The 23,984-nt window shown below is 56.7% G+C and overlaps 3 protein-coding genes across 3 annotated transcripts; 2 read left to right on the forward strand and 1 right to left on the reverse strand.

The window, feature by feature from the left end:
* Nucleotides 1–2,546: 2,546 nt before the first annotated feature.
* GCHFR (GTP cyclohydrolase I feedback regulator) lies at nt 2,547–9,133 on the forward strand. Its single transcript, XM_082058505.1, has 3 exons — nt 2,547–2,665; nt 4,422–4,516; nt 7,939–9,133. Exons 1-3 carry the CDS (start codon nt 2,630–2,632, stop codon nt 8,060–8,062), a joined length of 255 nt encoding a protein of 84 aa, XP_081914631.1. The 5' UTR covers nt 2,547–2,629; the 3' UTR covers nt 8,063–9,133.
* Nucleotides 9,134–9,381: 248 nt separating this feature from the next.
* DNAJC17 (DnaJ heat shock protein family (Hsp40) member C17) lies at nt 9,382–23,960 on the reverse strand. The gene is made up of 11 exons (XM_082058504.1): nt 23,851–23,960; nt 22,407–22,476; nt 21,203–21,261; nt 19,917–20,004; nt 19,523–19,605; nt 18,975–19,071; nt 18,203–18,252; nt 17,610–17,687; nt 16,918–16,998; nt 16,085–16,195; nt 9,382–9,589 (listed from the first exon to the last, which is right to left on the reverse strand). Exons 1-11 carry the CDS (start codon nt 23,926–23,928, stop codon nt 9,467–9,469), a joined length of 918 nt encoding a protein of 305 aa, XP_081914630.1. The 5' UTR covers nt 23,929–23,960; the 3' UTR covers nt 9,382–9,466.
* LOC309442556 (uncharacterized protein C15orf62, mitochondrial) lies at nt 9,600–13,290 on the forward strand. Its single transcript, XM_082058506.1, has 2 exons — nt 9,600–11,202; nt 11,634–13,290. The coding sequence occupies exon 2, from the start codon at nt 11,747–11,749 to the stop codon at nt 12,251–12,253; it is 507 nt and encodes a 168-aa protein (XP_081914632.1). The 5' UTR covers nt 9,600–11,202; nt 11,634–11,746; the 3' UTR covers nt 12,254–13,290.
* Nucleotides 23,961–23,984: the final 24 nt, after the last annotated feature.

The raw sequence follows: 23,984 nt of genomic DNA on the forward strand, positions 1-23,984 counted from the left end.
ACCTGTATCAGTACCTGTATCAGCACCTGTACCCACACCTCTACCTACACTCACCCCTACACGTGTATCTATAGCGGTACCTACACCTGAACATATACCAGCACCTACACCTATACCAATACCCGCACCAAAACCTACACCCGTACATACACCTATACACATACGTGTAGCTGTACCTACACCTGAACCTAGACCTGAAGCTATATCTGAACCTATGCCTGTATTTGTACCCATATCTGTACCTACACCTGAACATGTACCTGTATCTACACCTACACCTGTACAGGTTTCCAGGTGCAACCTATACCTGTACCTATGGCTGTATCTACGCCAGACCCTATATGTGCCCCTGAACCTGTACCTGCGCCTGAGCCTATACCTACATGAGCACCTACACCCGCACTGACACCTGCACCTGCACCCACCCCCATCCCCACAGCCACCGCACCGGGGCCTCCACAACAGCCCCGCGTCCCCCCGCAGCACCAGCACCGGCTGTCACCGGCACGGCGGCCGCGGCACCGCGGTCCTGCCCAGCGCTGTGAGCGAGGGACCCTGGGCTCCATGCTGGTGGTACCGGGACCAGCACCGCAGCCACCACTGTCACCTGTCACTGCCCTGTCCTCCCCAGCTGACGAGTGACAGGCACAGAGTGACAAAGCCGTGCCGTGGAGGAGCCGGCTGTGGCGTCCAACCCGCGCTCCGCAGGATATTAAAGATGGTATCGGCGCCGCCTGCCCCGGCCTCCTCGCTGCTCTTCCCGTTGTGCTTTAATGAAAGTCACAAACCCCGGGTTTTGACAGAAATCATTTCCGCTGTGAGCGGGTGCTTTGCTCTTCCCTTTAACCCCTTCGCAGCACAAACGGCCGCACACTGCAGCTCCATGGCCCGCGTGTCTCCATGCGGTGAGCAGGCTGCTCGGAGCCGCTGCCACGGGGCAGTAATTCGTTTTGGGATGACAAACGGCATCACCGAGATGTGTCAGGCTGTACTTTCCAGCCGGCTCTCATGCAGGGCTGAGTGCTCGGGCTGGCTCCCTGATGCCTGTATCTCATCAGGAAATTCAATATTGAACGGCTGTCTGCAGGCTCCGTCTGCATTTTGCTCTCTTTTCAATTATTTTTCCGCCAAGAAGAGTGATCTGTGAGCCAGACGGAGCAGCGGGCGCCGGGCAGAACCTGCCTCACCGTTCTGCAGGGTGTGGGCAGAGCGAAGGCTCCGGATCCCGTGTCTGTGTCATTTTCTCGGCCGGTGGGACGGTCACCAGGACCGCGCTCACAGTGCGGCCACCGATCGAGGTCCAAAGGGGCGCTGGGGCTTGGGGCTCCTGTCGAAATCAAACACGACGCAGGCGAAACGTGCAGAGGGTGAAATTTCCTCTTCATTAACTGGGCAACAGAGGCAGCAATGTGTTCATTTCTCACACCAGAAGCCAAGCGCAGGTTGACACTGGAAAAACAGAGTTAGGAATAAACACTGGGGCTGTCCTGGCAGCAGGATTTTGGGAAGACCCTCCCTCGGATGGGAGTGAGGTATCCCACGTACAGCTCAAAATAAATATATCGGGATACTTGGGGCACATTTTAGGAACGTGATACCAGCAACCTCTGTTGGGTTTTTCTTTTATCACATCAAACCCAACAAACATTAATAACAACAAACATGATAACAAGAATAATAATAACAATAATAGTGGTTAGCAAGGTTTGGCTTGTTAGAGCAGTTTCATCATCCTTCCGAGCAGAAATGTTTATTTTCTCCCTTGCTCCCTGTGGGTTAATCAGTAACTCGGGGCCGCGCAGAGAAACGGGCCCAGGTCCCGCAGGAGGGACACGCGGTGACACAGCCCCGGCCCCGCGGCACCGGAACATCCTCCTCTCCTTTGTTTCTCAAAGTTATTCACAAAGTTAGGAACTGATTATGGCTAGTTAAGAGTTTCTGGTGAGCTGCATGGAGAGTTTTCTGTGCAAGTTTATTTTTTGCTATTTATGGAAATGTTACTTGCTTTCTATATAGTTTTCAAGCCGCTGGGGTGGGTGTTGAGGGGGGAATTATCCATCAGCACCTACAGAGGAAGCACCTCTGTTTGTCCCAGTCTCAGGAAATGAGCTTCTCCAATTTTGAAGGGATTTAACCCCCCATGTTTCCAAATAAAAGCTCTACAGCCCCTGGAAAAAGGGACTTTTTTCCTAATATGCTGGTTATGCCAAACCTCTTGCTTTGGGGGCATGTTTGGGAAGGACCCCAGGGAATTACTGGCTTCACTGTCTCTCACTCTTCATCTCCCTGCCCATCATCTCCCAGTTCTTCACCTCCTGTCTCCCTGTCCATCATCTCCTTGTCCATCCTCTCCCCAGCCATCACTTCCCCATCCATCACCTCTCTGTCCATCGCCTCCCAGTCCGTCATCTCCTGTCCCACGTCCCCCTGTCCCACGTCCCCCTGTCCATCACCCCCTGCCCGCTCGCCCTTGCCGGGGGGCAGATCCTCCCACCGGGGTGACCCCCCCACGTCCCCTGTCCCTCGGGGGCGGCCCCGGTGCCGGGGGCGGTGTCGCGGGGGGCGGGACGCGGGTCAGCCCCGGGTGCGGCGGGACCGAGCGGAGCGGAGGAGGAGGAGGAGGAGGAGGATGCCGTACCTGCTCATCAGCACCCAGATCCGCATGGTGAGTCCCGGGACCTGCCGGGATGGGGGACACAGGGGGACACGGCGGCGGGCGGGGCCATCGGGACACGCTCAGCCCCGCTGTCACCGGCCCCGCTGCCCCGGCTGCCCGGGCTGGGGGTGCGGAGCTCCGGGGTGACGCCGCGGGGATTTGGGGCCCCCCGGGCGCGGCCACACTGTGTCCCGGCTGCTGTGCCCCGTGCGGGGGGTCCCCGCGGTGCACAACCCCCTGTCACCTCCTGCCCCCGCCCATCCCACCCCTGCGGTGCTGCCCGGCAGCGGGTGTCGGGGGGCAGAGCACAGGGGTGCGTGAACCCCCACTCCTGTCCCCTGAACCCCCAGCCCTCTCCAACAGCAAGTGAGCGAACCAGAGGAACTTGTCATAGGGTCCCATGAATGCCAAAAAAACGAATCTGTGGCCATGTGTCCCCACTGTAGGTTTTCCCCCTTCCTCAAAATAGCCGTTTTGGGGTGGAAAACGCAGCTGCAGCCACGGGGAAGGGCATGACCAGCAGCACGGTGGTGCGCAGGAGCCCCAGGGGTCTCAGGCTGAGACCCGGGCCCAGAGTGCAGCCCCTAATTCTGATATAAGCCATAAAGGAAGCGTTGCTGCCCAACGCCGGCAGCACCCGCATCCCACGAGCTGCCGATCCCCGTCTGCTGGCGCATCCCGCCGGGGCTGCGAGAGCCGATAACCGTGTCTGAGCCCCGGGGTTTCCCTTCCCAACACAAACGTGATCTCCAGGGCTGGAAGCCAGACTGGGACCAGTGGGTTTGCGGTAGGAAGGGGTAACGGTGACAAAAGCCCTTCAACGAGCGGGCAGGAGTTGGGTGAATGATGCTGCTGCTGCTGTTGAACATGCCCCGAGACACATATGTCCCATCCTGAGCGAGTGGTGAATTGAGAGTGGGGACGTGGGGGCTGCAGTGGCACCGGAGCAGCTGTTGGCAGCGGTGCTGGGCATTGAACACATTGATTAAGTGGTTATGGACCAAGATACAGAAAGCACCGCAGCGCTGGGGTCTGCAGCGCTTTAGGGAAGAGCACGCAGCAGTGTGGGCTGGATTATCGTGGGTCAGCGTGTTCCCCCCCAGACTTTGGGAACTCTGCTCTTTAGCAGCGCAAAGCAAACATTTCCAGGCTGAAGGCCGGCGCTGAGCCACGGCTGCTGCACCGCCGGTCCCGCAGGACTGACGGACACTGCTGCCGTGCCCTGGCAGCGCCGGGGCTCCGGGGCTGCGCTGGAGCCGTGAGCAGGGAAGGATCTGCCTCTGCTTCGGTGTGTGCCTTTTCCGGCAGCGGAGCGTGCTGCGTGTTTGCACAGCCCACCGCAACGCGCAATGACTGCTGCAGGGGATGAGGAACAACCCTTGGATGAACAGTGTTCACTCGCAAACCTTTTTAAATAGTGTAGAAGAGATTGAAAAGGCGCCGTGTGGCACCGCGTCACCCCGATCTCCTCACCCTTCCCGGGCAGTGGGGCCGTGCCCAGAGCTGCCTCCTCCAGGACAGCCCAGCGGGGATGCTCATTTGAGGGTGGAAGCCCCAGATTTGCAGGTTTGGGAGGTGTAGCTCTGTCCTGCAGCCCTCGGGAGCTCAGCCAGCAGGTGGCCCTCCAGCAGCAAAGCCACCGTGCTCCAGCGGCAAAGCCACCAAGGTCCCTCCTCTCCCAATCACGCCCACCCCAGCAGAGCTGTCACTGGTGCTGCGTGGGGAGGGGGCGCGCAGGTCGCTCACCGCTCTGCCGTCCCCACAGGAGGCGGGACCCACCATGGTGGGGGACGAGCACTCGGATCCCACCCTGATGAGCTTCCTGGGGGCCACCAAGAGGAACATGCTGGGGAACCACTTGTAAGTCCTGTGCGGCGTGTCGGGCTCTTCCCCGTCCTGATCTCCCAAACTGGGAACATTTTCACTGCTCGTGTCCACCGTGGCACCTTCCAGCTGCACGTTAATCCCGGGACTAGTTTGATGCTGAAAAGGCACACGCGTGTTCTTGCCCCCGCCTGTTGATTCTCACCCAAGGAAACGCTGCATGCTATTTTATGTAGTCCTTTCCTTTTCCCCGCTCTGACCCGCTGTAGAGCTGAGCCGCCCGCTCCTCTCCTCGCACGCCGGGGATGCTGCTGCTGGCACCGGCACATCCCCGCCTGAAATGAAACAGGCACAGCGAGCCTTGAAATCGCTCTCCATAATTCCATCTGCCCTTATCCTGACACACAAACCTCCTGTTTTATTACTAAGTCCAGCATGTTCTTTACATGGCCCACCTTTTTTCCTAATTTTCCCCACTTGATATCTCACTTTTTGTTTTCCTCTGGCGAAAAAGATACAAGCAACCGAAGAGCAAAGCAAAACCTCAAATGCAAGTCAAAACACCACAGAGGGGCAGTTTGACTTGTGCTTGAGCTTGACGGGCAAACACCGACGTCTGAGTCCCCAGCTCCTGTGGCATTGGAAACCTGCATGGGGTGGAAGGATTTAAAGAAGGAAGAGAAGTGCCGTGTTTTGCAGTTTGGGAGGAGGGACCTGAGCTTTCCACGGGTTCTCCCGGGTGGATTCACCCCCTTTCACAGAATCACAGAGTCACAGAATGTCGGGGATTGGAAGGGCCCTGGAAAGCTCATCCCGTGCAATCCCCCCATGGAGCAGGAACACCCAGATGAGGTTACACAGGAAGGTGTCCAGGCGGGTTGCAATGTCTGCACAGAAGGAGACTCCACAACCCCCCTGGGCAGCCTGGGCCAGGCTCTGCCACCCTCACCGGGAACAAGTTTATTCTCAAATTTAAGTGGAACCTCCTGTGTTCCAGTTTGCACCCATTGCCCCTTGTCCTGTCATTGGTTGTCACCGAGAAGAGCCTGGCTCCATCCTCCTGACACTCCCCCTTTAGATATCTGTAAACATTAATGAGTCAGCCCTCAGTCTCCTCTTGTCCAGCTCCAGCGCCCCAGCTCCCTCAGCCTTTCCTCCCACGGGAGATGCTCCACTCCCTCCAGCACCTCTGTTGCCCTCTCCTCGCTCCCCAGGGGTTCTGAGCTCCCTGCTGCCCCGTTCCCGGTGCTGCACCCGCGCTCCCCGCTGCACATCTGCCCCGTTTGCGCAACCGCGGGTGGGGCGCGGGCGGGACAGAACGGGCTGGAAGGCGGCGCTGGCACCGGCGGCTCGGCCGCGCCAGCGGGGCAGCCCCGCGGCCCTGCCGAAATCCCGCCCGGGGAGAGGCGAGAGCTCCTCTGCTCTTCCTTTCACCCACCCAACCATGAGGCTTCGCCCCCCAATCCTGCCCTTCCCGGAGCGCCCTGGGCACGACACCTGGAGCGAGCCCTTGGAGGGAGCCCGAAAGCAAAGCCTGGGCAGCAGGGACGTGCTGGGGCACTGCGGATGAAGGACTTAATTACCTGTAACGAGGGAGCGCCCGTCCTGCCCGGCAGCTCTGCAGCAGCTGCTGGGACGGCCCGTCCCTGCTTCCCAGCAGGCGCTGGCTGCGGGACACCGGGGACACCGGGGACATGGGGTCATGGACTCGGGCTGTGCCAGCGCCTGCGTCCCCTCCAGCCTCGGGGGACTGTTCTGTCCCCTGCGAAAGGCTTTGGAAACGCTCCCTGCGTCCGCATCGCCATGCAGAGCGATTGCACAGAGATCAAGCAGCTCGTCAGACCCGCGCTGTGCGCGAGGTTTCCCTTCGCTCCCCACGGAGCTGCTCAGAGCCCTGGGCAGCTCAGCTTTGCTGCTTCCACTCAGACCTCCGGTTGTCAGATTCCTACAAACAACAAACAGCCCCGGCCGCAGCTCCCTCCTCTGCATAATGGCAAGAACATTTCCCAAGCCCAGCCTGTGAATGTGCAGGGTATGCGGCAAGGCTCCTGGAGAAAGCTTTCAGTTCAAAGACACTTATAATAATACATATTATCTGTACACCACATCTATAATTATGGCAAAGCATAGTCTGTCTTGAGAAACTGGAAAAAAGCTTTCACATCTTGGTGTTATTTCACGCTGCAAAAGCGCTCGCCACCCCATTAATGTTTTGCAATCTTAGCAACTTTGGAAACGCTTTTGGGTCTTTTTTTTATTGTTACTAAGAAAATCAGAAGAGGCTTTGTGAAGGTGCCCAAACTGGATCCCCAGCGATCCCGCAGCCCGTCATTATCGGCTTATCTGGCACCGTGAGTCATCGGAGCGCTCGTTCCAGCTGCTGGAACAAACCCTGCGCCCGCAGAGTGTGCCGGGAACAGCCAGAGCCGGGGAACAGCCAGCGCCGGGGAACAGCCAGCGCCGGGGAACAGCCAGCGCTGGGGAACAGCCGGTGCCAGGGAAACAGCCAGTGCAGGGGAACAGCCGGTGCCAGGGAAACAGCCAGCGCCGGGGAACAGCCAGTGCAGGGGAACAGAACAGCCAGTGCCGGGGACCAGAACAGCCAGCGCCGGGGACCAGAACAGCCAGCGCCGGAGCTGGGATTTGCCACATGCCCAATTTTGCTCTGCTCTCCCCACCTGGCCCAGCCCGTTCTGCATCCACACTGCGCTGCTCCAACACCCCGTCCGGTTTCCTTACAGGGCAGCGGCCCCACAGCCCCGAGCGAGCGCAGGAGCCGCCGGGTCCCACAGCTCCTGCTCCGGACCAGCAGAAACGCGGGGAAGGCGCTGGCCGGAGCGGCCGGGTCGGGCCCTGGGCATCCCCGTGCGGCGGCTCCGGCGCGGGCAGAGGAGCCTCCGCTCTGCCTTCCTGGCGGCTCTTTGGGCTGATGGCTTCTGTTTTCCCAAAGGCTGAAGCCCTGGCTGAAGGCAGCAGCTTTCTGCAGTCCCCACCTTTCAGGCACAGGCTCTCAAAAGCACCCAAAACTTACAGGCAGGCTCTGATGTAGGTAAAACATAGTTTTTTAATTCCTTAGAAACATCCAAATCACTTTTCTCTGCAGACATTATCTGCTTTTCCCCTGAATTCCCTGCTGGGAATGATGGGAACCCCCATTGCTGTGGTTTCAGCCTTTGGACACCTGCTCCCCAAACCGCATCTCCATTTGCCTGATCTGGGTGCTCCTGCCCAGATTGGGCTGGATGATCTTTCGAGGTCCTTTCCAGCCCCTGACGTTCTGTGACTCAGTTTCCCGTGACCCGCTCCGGACAGGCCTGCCCGTCCCCACCTGGCTCAGCACAAGGTTGCGTCACCACGTGCCAAACGCGGTCACTTGGTTGGGTGGCCGGGCTGAGTCACTTCCCCGGGGAAGCTCCCGTCCCTGCCGCCCCCTCACGGCGCCCGCTCTCCCGTTGCAGCTGGGAGTACTACGTGAACGACGCGCCGCGCATCGTGCTGGACAAGCTGGAGAGCCGCGGGTACCGCGTGGTCAGCATGACGGGCGTGGGGCAGACCCTGGTCTGGTGCCTGCACAAGGAATAGCGAGGAGGAGTCGGGCCTTCCTCCCGGAGCAGACCCTGCTGGGGCCGGCCCGCAGCGCATCGCTTCCCCTCAATTCTGCTTTCTGCCTGGAGTCCAGGTGGTACAGGCCACAGCTGACCCCGTGGGGACTTGCCCTCCCTGCTGTTTGGCAGGACCTGGGGAGGAAGGTAGACCCAGGCCAGAGGAAATGCCAAAAACCAGATGGCTCTGTCTCTGCTTTCATGGCAAATACCAGCTTTTTACATTTTAATCACCATTGGAGGGAACTCAAAGAACAGCTTGGGCTGCCTGTTCCCTCGGGCTGCCCGGAGAGGCTGGTGTGGAACTGGGCAGGACAGGGCATCCCCCTCCCTGCCCAGCACCAATCGCACCATCCCACCCCCAAAACGTGCAGCCCAGCACTGATGGCACCATCCCACCCCCAAAGTGTGCAGCCCAGCACTGATGGCACCATCCCACCCCCAAAACGTGCAGCCCAGCACTGATGGCACCATCCCACCCCCAAAACGTGCAGCCCAGCACTGATGGCACCATCCTACCCCCAAAGTGTGCAGCCCAGTACTAATCACACCATCCCACCCCCAAAGTGTGCAGCCCAGCACTGATGGCACCATCCCACCCCCAAAACGTGCAGCCCAGCACTGATGGCACCATCCCACCCCCAAAACGTGCAGCCCAGCACTGATGGCACCATCCCATCCCATCCCCAAAGTGTGCAGCCCAGTACTAATCACACCATGTCACCCCCAAAGTGTGCAGCCCAGCACTGATGGCACCATCCCATCCCCAAAACCTGCATGGGAGCTCCACGGTTCCTGTGAGAACCCCGTCCGGCAGCAGCACGGCCACTTTGTCTCCCAAGAGGGCTTAGCAGCAGCATCAGACTTTCAGTCCCCAAAGTCCCGTTGGAGCACAACACATTGTTCCCAGAACAGCCCTAGAAAGGCCTAGTGCCCATTTCGGGCTCGGGCTGCGTCATCTCAAGAGCAGCAGTTGCGATGCTGGATCGTTGGGGTCCATGTGTCCGTCCTGCTGCATGGGCAACACCAATAAAACATTTCTCCAAAGAGACCAATGTCTTTCTGTGGGTTGTTTAAACAGGTGTTCCCAAAGCCTCGTGGCTCCACAGCTCCTCAAGAAGCTTCAGGAGTCAACGCAGCCCCCAGGGTGGGTGTTCGGACAGCAGCTCCACAGCCCGGCACGGGGCAGCTGCTCCGGGCACAGACCCACAGCTTCATCACTTACTCTGAAGCTTATGCAGCTTTTTTCCCCGCTCCGTGAAGGGATAAGGGCTGCAGTTGCTGGAGTTAAATTCCTGCAACAGTTTTAAAAAAGGAGGTTTATTGACTTTAAATTAAGAAACAGCTTTGGGAAGGAAGGCTGGGGGGAGGCTGGGTGCTGGCGCTAGGTGTGAGACTCCGCCTCGTCTTCCCGCTGGAGCTGCTCGATGAGCTGCTGCCTCTCGGCCGCCTGCCGCAGCCGCATCATCACCAGGCTCTCGTAGTCCCGCTCCGACACCACCGACGCCTGCGAGCGGAAAACAAAAGGCAATTGTCAGGGGCAGCGCGTCCCCAGCCCTGCGCCATGAACCACGCTCAGAGCGCACAGGGAGGCGGGAGGCGCCAGAGCGGCCTGGGCGCAGGGACATGCAGGAGGTGCGAGAGCCGCTCGGCCTGCAGAACACAGCGCCACAGGGTGAGCGAGGGGACAGTGGGGACACGGAGCCCGAGCGACCCCGCGCCGGCACAGCCGTCCCCGCTCAGCGGGCGGAGGGGAACGCACGGCCCGTCTCACCAGGCTGCGTGTTGTGATGACAAACCGCTCTGTGCAAAGTCCAGCGCACGCTTGAGCCGTTACAAAGGCCAACGCCATAAACACAATAAAATCACACCTTCCTGGGCTTTAGTCACGACGCGGCTGCAAAAGCAAAGCACCAGGCGCGCTCCCCAGCCCGACTCAGGAGCGTTTCAGTCCTCCGGAGCTCCCGGAGCCTCTGAGCCCGCGTGCCCGTCACAGCTCACACGGAGCGCGGCTGTGCTGGCTCCGGCGCGCAGCGAGGGCTGGCGCTGCCACGCGCCTCGCAAAAGCCGCTCAGCACTAGTGGGTGGCCTCGCTATTTCAGACGTATTCAGAGCACCGCAGTGCTTGGAAACATCCACCTCGTTTGCTTGACAGCTCAGGTGGAAACAAAAGCATCTTGACAGAAGGTGAATGAAAAAATAAAGTCTCGCGTTCATCTCGGCAGGAACTAGATTTAGTGGTGAATTAAGGACATCTGAAACAGAAAATAGAAGGGATGAAAAGGCAATAGAATAGCTGAATAAGATTCTGCATGAAAATGGGGCAAGTGCAAATTTGTTATCATGTGCCAGAAAAATGCTTCCTCCAGCTGCAGTCTGGCTACAGAGGCCCACAAGAGATGAGAAACGTAGGGAAATTAAGAGACTAATACTCCATAATTGGTATTTTAGGAGCTGTGCGAGTGAAATACCCTTTCAGCACTGCACGGCGCACATTCTCGGCGCCTGAGAAAGCAGCAGGTCGGCTCAGCCCTCGGCAGGTCCGCGCTGCCGCTGACCGCGGGTGCGCGCCGTGGGTGGCGCGGCATACCTGAGCTGCATGAATCACCGCGCAAACCTGAATCCCCACCTCGCACCGGGATTTACATGTCAAACAGAGCTGAGCTGATTTCCGGGCTGGTCCGGAGCCCTGCGAGCCGGCAGGAAGGGAGAGCAGAGGGCCGGAGCGCGATCGGGCCGGGCCGGGCGGCTGCTGGCGGTGCCGGCTCCGCAGCCCGGCGGGAGCGTGGGCCGGAGCCGAGCCGCTCGCACACCTCCTCCCCGCCACCCCGGCAATTACCAATCGGGTAGAACCCCGTTCTGACGTGCCTGACTCAGCGAGGGCTTGGCTCAAAACAAACCACCCGCACACGGAGCTGCAGCCGGGGAAGCGGTGACGGAGGCACATGAGGAGAAGGCGGCGCTGGGGATTTTTAGCACTCCGGGTCCAGCCTGGCTGAGTCGTCCCCGGACTCGCTTCTTGCAGCGTCCCAGCTGGTGGCCGCGGTGGCCTCGGTTCTCCGCGCGCCTCGGCAGCTCCTCCTCGCCGCCGGTTCGACTCGGGAGCTGCTCCGCCACGGCGTAAGTCTATTTTGCATCCGATTTTCCTAACTCTTGTCTTTTACGTCTGCGTTTTGTTGGTTTTTAGCTTTGCATTCGACTGCATTTCCTCGGTTTCCTTTGGCGTGACTGAGTCACCGTCTCCCTTCCCAGCCACCCACTGAGATTTTTATACCGTGCCCTTCGCCAGGAAGGTGGCTGGTTACCATGGCACCGCCGTGCCCTTCTGTTCTAGATGCTAGATGAGATCTGTTCTCATGGTGACTGGGTGCCTTGGCTGTTCCTCACCAGCTCCTGTCTGCAGCACAGATTTCATAAGCTCAGACTCCGCCATCCCTCCTCCACTCAAGAAGGAGACTCCTTCATATCTAAGACGGGCCAACAGCTCCTTCGCGCAGGGCCGTGCTGCGTTTGCATTTCCTGCAATACCAGCCTCTCTGTTTTCCTTCCAGCGCCGGGCACGGGGAAGGAAGAGGTTGTTCCTGCTGCGTGACTCGCTGCCGATCCTGCGACTGAAGTCCAACAGCCGCCCGGGAAGCGCCGGCAGCTCCCTGCCCTCCTCGGCATGGATACCTGGCGGAGAGGGTCCCTCAAGTCCACAACGTTCTTCAGACGCTTCTCGCTCAGGAGACACAAAAAGCTGGGCAACCAAGTCATCATCCTGAACCAGAACAGCCACACTCTGGACAGTGAGGGCCAGTGTCAGAAGAGGGAAGGCCTGAGGGATCTGAAGGACAAGTCTGATTACCTGTCATGCCAGAGCGAGCAGAACCTGGCCAAGGCGCAGGCGCCGCCCAAGCCGCCCCGGCTCTACCTGGACAGTTCCAGCTGCCCCAACATCATCGACCGCACGGATTCTCACCCCGACATCTCCTTTTCTGGTGCTGCTCACCAGTACCACAAAGCCACCCAAACTCAGTCGCACAGGGAGCAGGGCACGGACTGCGGGGCCGCGGAGCCGGGCGACCCGGCCGACCCCTTCCTGTCCTTCAAGGTGGATTTGGGGCTGTCGCTTCTCGAGGATGTTCTGCAGACCCTCAGGAAACAGAATCCCAGAGATTACGCCATTTGAAGGTATTTATCACTTAATCCGTCACATTTACTCGCTGCTGCTGCCGGTTTCTCCAGTCCCAGCAGGAGGAAGGGTCCTGCAGCGCTCCTGTTGTGCGTGGCCTGTTTGTTGTCCTCACCTCACCCGCCCCAGCCTGTCCCTGTCCCTGTCCCTGTCCTTGCCCAGGAGCCCTGCGGAGCGGAGCTCCGGGGCTGCCGGAACCTCACGGGCAAGTTCCCACGCTCCACACCGGGAACGTCCCCCCGGGACTGCGCGTCTCCTCCTCCTGGCAGAATGTCACTGCCTGGCAGCAGACCTGTGACCGTGGGGACGCGGCTGTGACACGGCGGCGCACGGACAGACGGTGTGGCACACAATGCCTGGGGACGAGCAGCCAGCCCGCACGGAGACAGCAGCATCGCAGCTCGAAGCCATAGCTACGGCAAGGGGCAGGACACACAAACTGCTCTTTCTCCTCCCACCGTGTCTGGACGTGAAACAAAGCTGTTCATTTTCGTTTTTTCTGGTGGGTTTCTTTCCCCCATCTCAAGTGCAGTTGGCACTGCCAGCCTGGCAACAGGTAAGCACCCATGTGGGCTCGTAATCCAGTGGCAGCAGGTTATTTATCCTACTAGCAGGAGAAGCAATTTCTCTGGCTACTGCTGCCCGAAGCATGCACTGATCTATCAGCTGTACAGATATGGAAGAATAAACGTGTCTGTGAGTGGAAGCGTCCTGTAGCCTCATTTCCTTGGTAGCAAGCCAGAAAAAGCAGCAGGCGCGCAGGCCCCTGCTCCGCAGCGAGCAGGATCCGTCCTCTCCGGCGCCGCAGGTTTCCAGCAGGGCGGGGAGGCAGTTTGGCTCTGCTGGGCGGGGAGAGGCCGGAGCTGCGGGTGCTTCACCAGCCCCAGGAGGTGCCACAGCCCAGGGTGACACCAACACACCTTCCCGGGCCGGACAGCGGCAGGGCCAGGCTGACAATGCTTTGGGCGGTATCGGGGAAACTGTTCACAGGATGTGACAGAAACCAGGGGGCACCAATCCTTACCCTTTTCATAGCTAATTACATACCAGGGATATTTTTTTAAAAAAAAGAAAGCCCTCCATGCAGCCAGACAATCAGAAGGTTTGGAAGGCAGCTACAGCAAAGTGCAGAGAGACATTGCAGAGAAAGCACAGATGGCTCTTAACCTACCAGATTTGCATCAGGCTGTGAAGTCAGGTAATGAAACAAACTCTGTGAAACCTCAAAGGAGCTTAGAAAAGCAGCAAGAGTGCCAGATGGGCGGCTTTGCTCAGCACTTCAGTGCGGCTGAATGAATGGCCCCAAACGGCACTGGCAGGGAGATCCCACCACGAAAAGTGCCAGGAAAACCTCCCAGGAGCGAGCGCTTCCTGCTGTTGTCACGGCAAAACACGCTGTCCACAGCTTGTCGCATGCTGTGAGCCCTCAGAGCCGCCGCGATCACACAGTCGCTGCTCCCGCATAGCCTGGAGTCACACTGGTCACTCCACAGCTTTTGCAATTCAAGCACAGCTCACGGTGCAGCTGCAGCAGCTCTCCAGGACCTGCTGGGCAACGCGCACCCACTGCTGCAGCAGCAAACAAGGCAACAAGACCACGGAGACGAGTGTGTCGCGACTCACAGCCCTGCCTTCACCTGGGCCGGCTCCCAAAGCGCGGCCGGCGCGGCTCCGTGCCGTGCGGCTCCATGCCGTGCGGCTCCGTGCCGCAGCGAGCGTGTTTCCATGAGAACGCTGCGGTGTGGGGCTGCTCGCTGAGGCAGAGCCGGGGAGGAGCTGGATTCGCACAGAGCGGGAACAAACACGGGGGTGGATTCAGTCAAAAATAGGAGCAACCTGGCAGGAGCGGTAAATAGGAAGTGAGGGGAGCGAGGGCAGCTTAAATAAGACGGAGATTAGTGCGGCTTGAAAGCCAGAATGTGGGAGCTGGTGGCTGGGGAGGCAGACCGGGATGGAAGGACGAGGCAGGGAGCGGCTGAGGCAGCGGCACACGGCACCGCCAGAGCTCACTTTGCACAGTCTGCACTTGAAGAGCTGAGGACAAATAACTCGACTGGAGTTACGAGCACACTGCATCCTAGTGGAAGCCCGGCAGGATTTGGGGAGAGTCTGGAGCAGGAACTGCGAAAAGCAAGAAGCAGAGCAGCCTGGAGATCTTGGCCTGGGCGGTAAAACTGCAATGTGATCAAGGAAATTGCAGCTGCTTACATGGAAAAGCAGCAGAAAGGAGAGACAAGCACCAGCAGTGCAGTTCTGGGGAAAGGATGCAAGTCACTGGCCGTAAGTCCTCAGCACTTGGAGGGCTGATTCGGGAGTGCGGGGCTGTGCTGGGCAGCCGTGAGCCAGCAGCTGCGCACGCCGGCAGCGCTCGCGGCCGAGCCTGCTCCCCGCGCGGCTCCAGCGGCATCACCCTCCAGCGCCGCACGCTGCGCCGCACACCAACGAGCTGTGGCCGCGGACACCAGCCAAGATCAACCCAGGCAAAAGCCAGAGCTTTGGAACCCACAGAGGCAAGAATCCACTTCCGAGCTCAGATTGCACCCTTAGGTACGAACGAGCTCTCCAGAGCCAGTTCTCGTTCTCTACTAGCCAGGGACAGTTCAATAAACTGGACCGGATTCTGCTTTTTCCCCCGGTTTGCCCTCCACCAGGCTGGCCGCCCCGGACCGTGCTGTGTGTGCGGCACTCGTGGGCTCCGCGCTGCGCGTGGTGCCCCGCGCCGGGACGCCGGCACCGCCCCTGGCTGAGGAGCCCGGGGAACCGCTGCCCCGGCAAAGAACGAGCAGCCCGGGTGACAACACACCCCCCTGAACAGGACTCGGGTAACGACGAGGCGCTCTGACGTGTAAACGCGTCTACTAGAAATAACCTAATTAAAAAGTCCGGAGAGCGGATGCGCTCAACCACTCAGCAGCTGCTAAAACACATGGGTAGCGAACACAGCGACAGCTGCTCGAGACACAGAGTGAGGGCACGAGGCAGGCGTCCCCTTCCCAGTGACATCTTTCTGATCTCTACACCGCAGGGAAGGATGGGGGGGATAAGCGTCACAGGAAGTGTGAACTGGAACTCAAATCACCAGCAAGGAGCAGGGAATAACAGAGCCGACACTTTGCTGCAGCTCATCTTCAGATCAGTTTTTGTGTTTTAACCACTAGATGTTGGTGCCTTCTGTGTGCTTTGTGACTGGGATACATTTGCTGTTCAAGAGCAACGGCTTCAGAGGGATTACCCGGTGCAACAAAGAGGAAAGAGCCGGGAGCTAACAAACACCTTGCACTCGAAGCAACCACACTGCTAAAGGGGACCCGACCCAGGCAATGAGGTCCCTACGAGGATATTTAATTTGATATTGCTTGCTCTGCCCTCCTGCAGACTCTGAGAGCATAGGTTTCCTTTCAGCACTGAAATTTCATCCCCTTGTGAATGCAGGGAGCAACCAAGCCTCGCTAAAGCAGCTTTCTAGGAGTCCTGTTGCAACCACAGGATTCTCACAAAGTACATCACAAAACCCCCCAGAAGAATGGCACTAGAGGGTTTGGGCTGAGCAAAGAACATCCTTGGTTTTCACTGGGAAAGAAGAGAGTGAGACTGTGGGAAGATCCAGTCACTAAATCACCTGTGTTCCGAGTGTGCAAACTCAGGCAAAAGGTCCTTAAAAAAGCCACTGCTTCAGCACAAACAGGCTCATCGAACGGCAGCCCCTTCATTCAGAGCTCTTTCAGCTCTGCTGGGAATCAACACATCTTACCGTACATGCCAAGCACACTGTTAAATTTAGGTTGCTATGGAAACAGATTTAAATAACAGCAGCCTGTGTGTCCTTACCTGGGCAGTCCTGGGCTGGCCGGTGCTGGGACTGTGCCGGGGCTGCCCCTCCAGCCAGGAGATCTTCAGAGGATTATTGACCAGGCCGACCTCGTTCTTCACAGCCATCTCCTGCCAATGACAGCACTCCGTCACCACCTCAGCTCCAGAGCCCGCTCTCTCCCACGTCCCTCATGGTCACAAGGGGTTTTGGAGCTCAGGGTGGCAGCACGGTGCCCCAGCAGGGCACAGCGGCAGAGTCACAGCTGCCCGGCACCAGAAACCCCCCGCGAGGCCGGGCCCCATCACGCGCAGGTAGAACATACTGCTGCCAGTACTTCCATAAACAGGCCACGGACAATTCTGTGGTTTTTGATTACTTGGATATTTGAGTGAAAAAACAGGTGGCAAGAAATATGCTTGTACAGTATAAGTTGATGGATCTACTAAAATGAAGGGTAACTGATGAGTTCTGTTTCCACGGCCACATGAATTGTTATAACTCATACTGAGTCAAGACATTTAGATTTATTTTAAACTGCAAATGCCTGGCAGAAGCTCTAGAACTCATTCAGCCCATCTCCACAATGGGTAGTTCAGTTTGGCGTGAGCAGATGGAATGGCTCCGTGCCTGCTCTCGACAGCAGCGCCTGTGCTCAGCGCTCCTCACGCACAGCCTGCTTGTTTAGTGTGCGATCTGCTCCGGGTTTGTGCCTCCAGCTCTGCCGCTCCCTCCGTGCGCCCGCAGCCTCTCATTACCCCTGTGCGCGGCTTCAACGAGGCGGCGGCGCGTCCCGGCCACCGCTGTGCCAGCCCTGCCCCCCCCGCCCCCCGCCGGGGTCTCCCACACTTACAGCCGCCTTCACCGTGGCGAATTCCACCACCGCGCTCCCCGTCTTCCGACTGGACACCAACAGGTTGAGCACGTCGCCATACTGTTAAGACAAAGCAGGAAAGAGAAGTTAATTACAGACTCCAAAGTTCATCTGTGGAACGAGCGCAGAGAAAACACGTGTTTTCACAGACACGAGGCCTGCGCCGCCACTCGTTCTGCCTCGTATGATGCCTCCACTGATCCCAACCTGCCATAATTTCTGTCCCTCTGGGAAATAATTGTGGGGAGGCAGGGAGCTCCGCTTTGCTTCCAGCAAGCCCAGTGGCTGCTCAGCTCGGAGCCAGAGCTGCAGGAGACACTCGTGTGAAGGGAAAACAGAGACCACACGCCAGGATTAATCAGATCAAAGGCTCGTCTGTTCCCGTCTCTGAACCCGCCGCAGCAGCTCATGCACAGCGCTGTGAGCAAAGGCAACAGTGCACCACAACCACACTGCTGGTCTGTGGCTCCTACACAGGGCAGGAGCCACTGGGGGAAGAGTTTCCAGCAGCAGGAGGCCCTGGGAACCAGACAGAGCTGCTGGCCGGGCAAAAAACAAAGAAAAAGAATGAGCTGCTCTAGTTCTTATGCAGCTTCCCAGGATTTACTGTCCTTTCTCGTACCACTGGAGCAGGGAAAGATCAAGTGGTGGGAAAAAGCATCAGACAGGACCTTCTGTAGGATCCGCAGCAGAACGTCTTTGGAGTATCCCCCTCCTGTCTCATCTTCTTTCCCACATTTCCATCGGAGCTGGGAAACAAACAGACAAGCTAATTTTGCCCGTTGGAACACACGTTGCCGCGCTCAATGCGGCTCCTGCCACCTGCACAATTATCAGGTTTGCTATTTTCGGCTACACTCCCAGCATCGCCAAGACAGCAATTTAAACATCAACATGTGCAAAGGGAACAAATTATTTGGGGAATGGGGAGAGACACTGTTCAATGAAATAAAGAAGATAATACTTCAAAGCATACTACAGGGTAAGCAGCAGATGCTTCCTCATGCTTAGAGCAGAGATAACTCAATTTCAGGCTCAAAAATCTAGACCAGACACTAGAGAAAAGGATGAGGGAGGAAGAGCATTTTAAAGGCAGCGACAGCAGCTGTTTGCATGCACGGTACACAGCAGACAGAGGAACTTCACCTCCGCAGTGTGAAGGGACATGCCAGCTCAGCAGCGATGCAGCGTCCCTCCCGATTGCCAAAGCTGCATCATGTCCCACCAGTTTTCACCAAAACCCAGCTTTATAACGACGTCTTACTTTGAGTTTGGGAGTTATTTTGCCCTCTGCTCCGCTTCTTTCTTGCCTGCCTAAAGAGAGGAAGGAAAAACAGATGAACAGCCCGCAAGAATTAGAGGCAGACAGCTTCAAACGTGATAATGAGCTATTGCTGCACCGCGGAGCGCGGACGCTTGCCGGTTCAGTGTGTGGCTCATCTCCCGACAGATTTGCTGGTGGTCTGTGCACAAACCTGCGCTGCGGTCTGTGTACACTGGGGAACACCAGAGAATCAGGCTCCAGAGAGCAAAGCCTCAGCAACCATAGGCTAAACACAACTTTCTTCTCCACACCGAGCCCCTTTTGGGTGGTCAGTACTGAGAGCTTCCAAGGGGATACAGAAGCAGGAACCCACTGACAACTATTATTTTTCACAGACTCGAATCACTCCCTATTTCGAGTCTGCAGCACCGACTGCTTTAATCATGCAGGACCTGAAGCTCCCTCCAGCGTTACTGTGGGGCTCCGCAGCACACCATCCACAGTCAAGGCTTTAGGGTATTTATTGAAAAGGAGCACCAAGCATGTCTTAAGGAGCAGCATGCCACAACCAAGCAAGCAACCCCAGAAACACCAGTTTTCTGACTTATCCCTGAAAAAGGCACCAAGTAGGATCCTATACGGGGCAAGGCAGTAAGTCAGCAGGCTGCAGCTGTGCGCCAGCTGTGCGCACGGGGAGCTGCGGTCCCAGCACAGGGCATTCGGCTGAGGGCTCCGACCTCCTCTGCTCTCACCTTGGCCGTGCTGCTCTCACCTTGGCCGTGCTGCTCTCTTTCAAGCCGGATCTGCTCTCGAATGAGCCTCTGCTGCTCCTCGAGCTGCCGGGAGCCTTCTTCCCGCAGCCGTATGATCTGCAGCAGAGGTAGGACAGCGCGGGTGCGTGAGGGCATCGCTCCACGGCTGGTTCACGCCAGCTCAACGCTGCCAAGGAGCTTTTGTCTCACACCCACCCCTGGGCAAGCCTCCTGCCAGCTCCCCTGTGCCAGCTCCAGCGCTCATACCACCAGAGCCCTCGTGCTGCGAGTGACACAGTCCCTGCCAGCCAGCACGTCACCCATTAGCTGCTGTTAATTGCTGCTGTGCAAAGGGGCAGATAAAAATAAAACCCCGAGACTGACATATTTGCCTGACCACTGCAAGATCCCTTCTGCAAGCCTCTCTTTCATAGAGCCCACTAATGCAAAAGGCAGGACTGCTAGACAGAGATTTGCTGCATCTCCTCCCATGGTTTTCATTACGATTGTAAAGAACTTCAGCAGTTCTTCTCAAGAGAAGCGGAGAAATATAAGAATTTATCATTACTTCTTGTTCTAATGATCTCGTTATCCTGGTCTCCTCCTCTTCACTCTCATGGCTCTGGGCTTCTCGTTCTCTGGCTTCAAGGTCTGCAGAGAAAGAAACAATTAAACCATTCAAAGAGAATCTCGGCTGCCAATGCTGCTCACCAGAGGTGGATGGAAAGATCACACACTTGGCTACACCTCCCCCAGTTTCAATCATCAGAGCCCCGATAGCTCTGCTGCCTGCCCGGGCACATCGCTGTATCAGCAACCCCAACAGCCACCACAGCCCCTAACTCCGCACCCTTCACGAATGGATGGCAGATTGACCAGAGGTGCATTCCAACTGAAGAACTGAAAACACCCAGCTAATGAAGACTTCAAGCCAAGAGAAAACGAAGCTTTGATTTTATTACCAAGCTTTACTTTCTTTCGCTTCTCATCGAGTTTCCGCGTCCTTTCTGCAGCTTGCTGCTTCGCCTTCCTCACTCTGTCATACGCCGCCTGCCAAAGAACCGACACCACAGTGAGAAACCACGTAAAGCAGAAGACAGAAGATAGAAAGCAGCGAATAAAAGCAAGATTGTATACTGAAATGCCTTAGGCAGAGGTGAAACATTTTGTGCCTCTTGCTAGCGCATTCCTCCTAAAAGCGTTGGAAGTTAACACAAGTATCCTGCAAACACGAGGCCCAGAGATCTCCAGATGGAGCCCCAAAGGGCGAGGAAGTGCGAAGCGGACTGGAGAGAAACTCTGACCATCTGCAGAGCCGGGGGACGATTTTGGTTTCCTCAACATGTCAAAAGCGCTTCAGGGGTACTGCTAACAGACCAGGTTTGGTTTAGAGCGAAGTTTTACAACTAAAAAGTTGTGTTTTATATGAAAGATTTATTCACAAGACCGATGTTTGACTCACACGAACATCTCAGATCAAAGAGCACCAGCACTCTTTAGCAGCAATAACACTCAGCACTACAGAGACTTACGAACTGGGGAAAATGGGCATTTTCACTGGCACCTGTTCAAACCAGTTCATAATCTGCTCATCAGCCTTCTGAGAGCATTCCTGTGGTAGGTAACACACAGAGCAGCACACACGCTGAAACGTTACCTGCACAACCGTTGTGCGGGGAAGCACTGCTCGTGTTGTTTACCTGGCTAGAGTTATCTGCTCATTTTTATGTTGTTTTTATCCCTTCCCCTCTCGTGTCCTGTCCAGAAGACTCCCAGGCCGAGCCCCTCGCAGCACAGGGCGCTGCAGCCTGCGAGGCTCTGGCAGCAGCACAGAGATCGCCACTGTCATTCAGCTCCTCCGTTCACAGGTCTCCCGTGCACCATGGCAGGAAACGCTTTGAGATATTACTTGTCAGACCTTGACTTCAAGGGAACAGCAAATGCACCGCTGCCGTGGGAATTTAACGTACCCCCAAAGCAGTGGTGCTTATTTATTTTTTTTAACGGGATATATCCCTGTCTAACACGTTATTAAAGACAGTATCTCACCCTCACAGCACATGGACAGAGCTAATGCCAGAAAAATAACATTTGTCCGAGTTCCTATCTGGTAGCTGCTATTTGATCTCATGGACAGCTCCGGGGGCTAACAGATCAGACCTGTGTTCGGGAAGGCTCAGCCGCAGAAGAGAACAGGACAGGGGGAAGTGAACTTCCAGCAATGCCCCCCAGCCCCCAGCATCCTCACCCGCGCTGCCGCGTCTGTCAGCACGGCCAGGGCCTGAGACAGCTGGTGGAAAACTTCCGCTGGGGAGTACAAGAAAAAAGGGTGAGATGCAGAGAACCACGCGAGCAGCCTGGGCACGAGCCCGCAAACACAACCCCTTATGGGAGAGACCTGCGGAACAGCAGAGAGAACAATAATCTTTCCAAAGCACTTGGAAAGCGACCCACCGCCAGGATCACCTCAGCCCAAAGGACATTTGTTACATCAGCTTCAGTGTAAATTAAGAAACAAAAACTGAGACCACTTCATTTGAACAGAAATCCTGAAAATGTGAATTCAGGAGAACCCTGTACAGAAACGTATCACTCAGGCTGAAACACACTGTTACCGACAGGTTCTCCCTTGTGGACCAGCAGCTTCTCAGTCTGAGATTCAGACTTTGCACTTTACGTCAGTATTACTGACCCTCTTCCTGCAAGGTTCCACATTTCAGCCAGAGGCCTCCCCACATGCCTCATATCGCTTCTCAACCTCCTGCACACACCAAAGCCCCAGTTTTCCTCTCATTCCCACTAAAATATTTTTTTTTCTGGTGGAAAATTCTCCTCTGCACTAGAGCTATACATTTTCAGTCTATAAAACTGTAGCCTATCAAACTGGAAAATGCAAGATACAGTATTTTTAATTTCCTCCTAGTTCCCACTGCCGTTCAGCGCTCCCTGGAGCTACAGAACCGAACCGGAGCAGCTGCAGAGCCAGTGCGAACAGGGCAGGGCCGCTCAGCTCCGCAGGGCCAGGGCCTTGTCTCTAACAGACAAAAAGCAGCATTAGCCATACATAATATGATTTATAAACTTGCTGTTGGAGTTTTGACTGTTGAGAGGTATGAATTAAAACACCGAGCAGCCAGTAAACACTGGGGACAGCACGGTCAAAGGTCTGGGATTCAACTGCCACGTGGGAAGATTCTGAGAGGCGCAAATAAAACTTCAGCACTGACTTAACACAGGTGTTTCTAAACCCAACACGTGTGCGTTCAACCCTAAACCCCAGAGCTCTCTAACAGTGATGAAAACAGCCCTTAGTCCTGCACGTGGATCCTTCCCATGACATGCACTTTACCTAATGACACGCAGACAGCCCTGAAGGTAAGCGGAGCCACCGCCAGGAGCCTGCGCGTGTGAAAGCAAGCAGGGTTGTCTGTGTGTGCACAGCGCCAGCTCACCTGCTCGGGGGTTGTCCGGGTTCTTGTCGGGGTGACACGTCAGGGCCTTCTGCCGGTACGCCTTCTTCACCTGCAAGATCACACGCGGGTGTTACTGCTGGGTGCTGCGCAGGCTGTGCGGAGAAAAGCAGCTTGGGATAAAACAGAAACAAGGCACCAACACTGCAGACACAAAAAATGACTATTCAGAGGGTTTCTTGGTTGTTGTTTTTGTCTAACTTAAAAGACACCTTCCTACCGTAAGTAGGTGGTTTTGGTGAAACCCACATTCCTGTGCAGGACTGGATCTCCCCAAGGCTGACAGAACACACGGACCGTTTCTGGAGCGCTGACAGCTGCTCCAAGCCAGAGGTTTGGCTTCGGGGTGCGCTGTGCTACAGCCGTCACAGCTCAGCATCGCCACAAGGCTGGCTCGCCCACGAGCCTTCGGGCAGAGGGGTAACCTGCCCTTTGCAGGTGGAACTTCGGCACAGAGCAGGTACCATTTACCATGCAGCAACCGAGTTTGGCAAGGTGAAGAAATTTTGACCAAAGACCGCTTAATCTCTTCTACACTTCACAGAAACATTGACAGCTTTCTGAACTATGTCACTTCTAACAATCCGAGTTCCTTTTGTTGGGGAAACCATGCAAGAAAGAAAAGGAAGAAAAACTGCTGTGCTGCTGCCAAAACGAGGGGAATGAGCGGTGTCCTGGCACCACCTGGTGGGCACAGCGCTGGGAAGTCACATCTTAACATGCCAGTTTGTCATTTTCTCCTCCTTTTCCCCCGGTGACGAGCTCAGCAGTGACCCGAAATCTTTCATCTCTTTCAATCCTGTGTGTTGCGTTTGGCTCCTTCCCGTTTTGTGCTTCATGCACATGGCATTTCCAGGCAGCCTGAGACATATTGACCAGTCAGGCCCAGACTGCAGCTGCCGAGCTTCACCCTGTTGAGCTGCTGCTGTGTTTTATTGCTGAAGAGGAAAAAAACAAACCCCAAACCCAACGAAGAGAAAGCCTAAGGAGGAAAATCAAAGTCTTGCTGTCAAGTTTAACCCTGTTCAGTTACTAATAGCTCAACCCAAAGCATTACTGCCCTTGAAAAGGTCGCCTTCCCTGCTCAGCTTCTCAAGTCTTGTGCTTAGCATTGACTTACCAAATGAATTAAAGAAGAAATGGAAATATATCATTCCAAACTCACAAAATGAACAGAATGACTTATGGGAACATACAGTACCCGGACCAACCTCTCCCAACCGGATTTTTGGTAAGCGCAGGAGGAGCTTTCCCTCTGCGGGGACACAAACAAACACACACAGCGAGAGGAACGATCGCTCCGCTCGGTATCCAGGGAGCAGAGCACGGAGCCGCGGCCCAGCCGCCTCCTGCCCGGCACTGAGGGGAAGACGCCCAGAGCGGGGAGAGAGGGGGGGCCCCGGTATGACCTCCCCCCGGCCCTCACCTCCTTCTCCGACGCTTTCTCGCCGATGCCCAGCAGGCCATACAGGTCCAGCTCCAGCACATCCTTATCCACCGCCATGGCGGCCCTGCCCGGCGCCCCAGCCCTGCCGCGCTGCCTGCCGGGAAATGGAGTTT

This window comes from Streptopelia decaocto, assembly GCF_964273445.1.
Source record: "Streptopelia decaocto genome assembly, chromosome: 7".
Lineage (NCBI taxonomy): Eukaryota > Metazoa > Chordata > Aves > Columbiformes > Columbidae > Streptopelia > Streptopelia decaocto.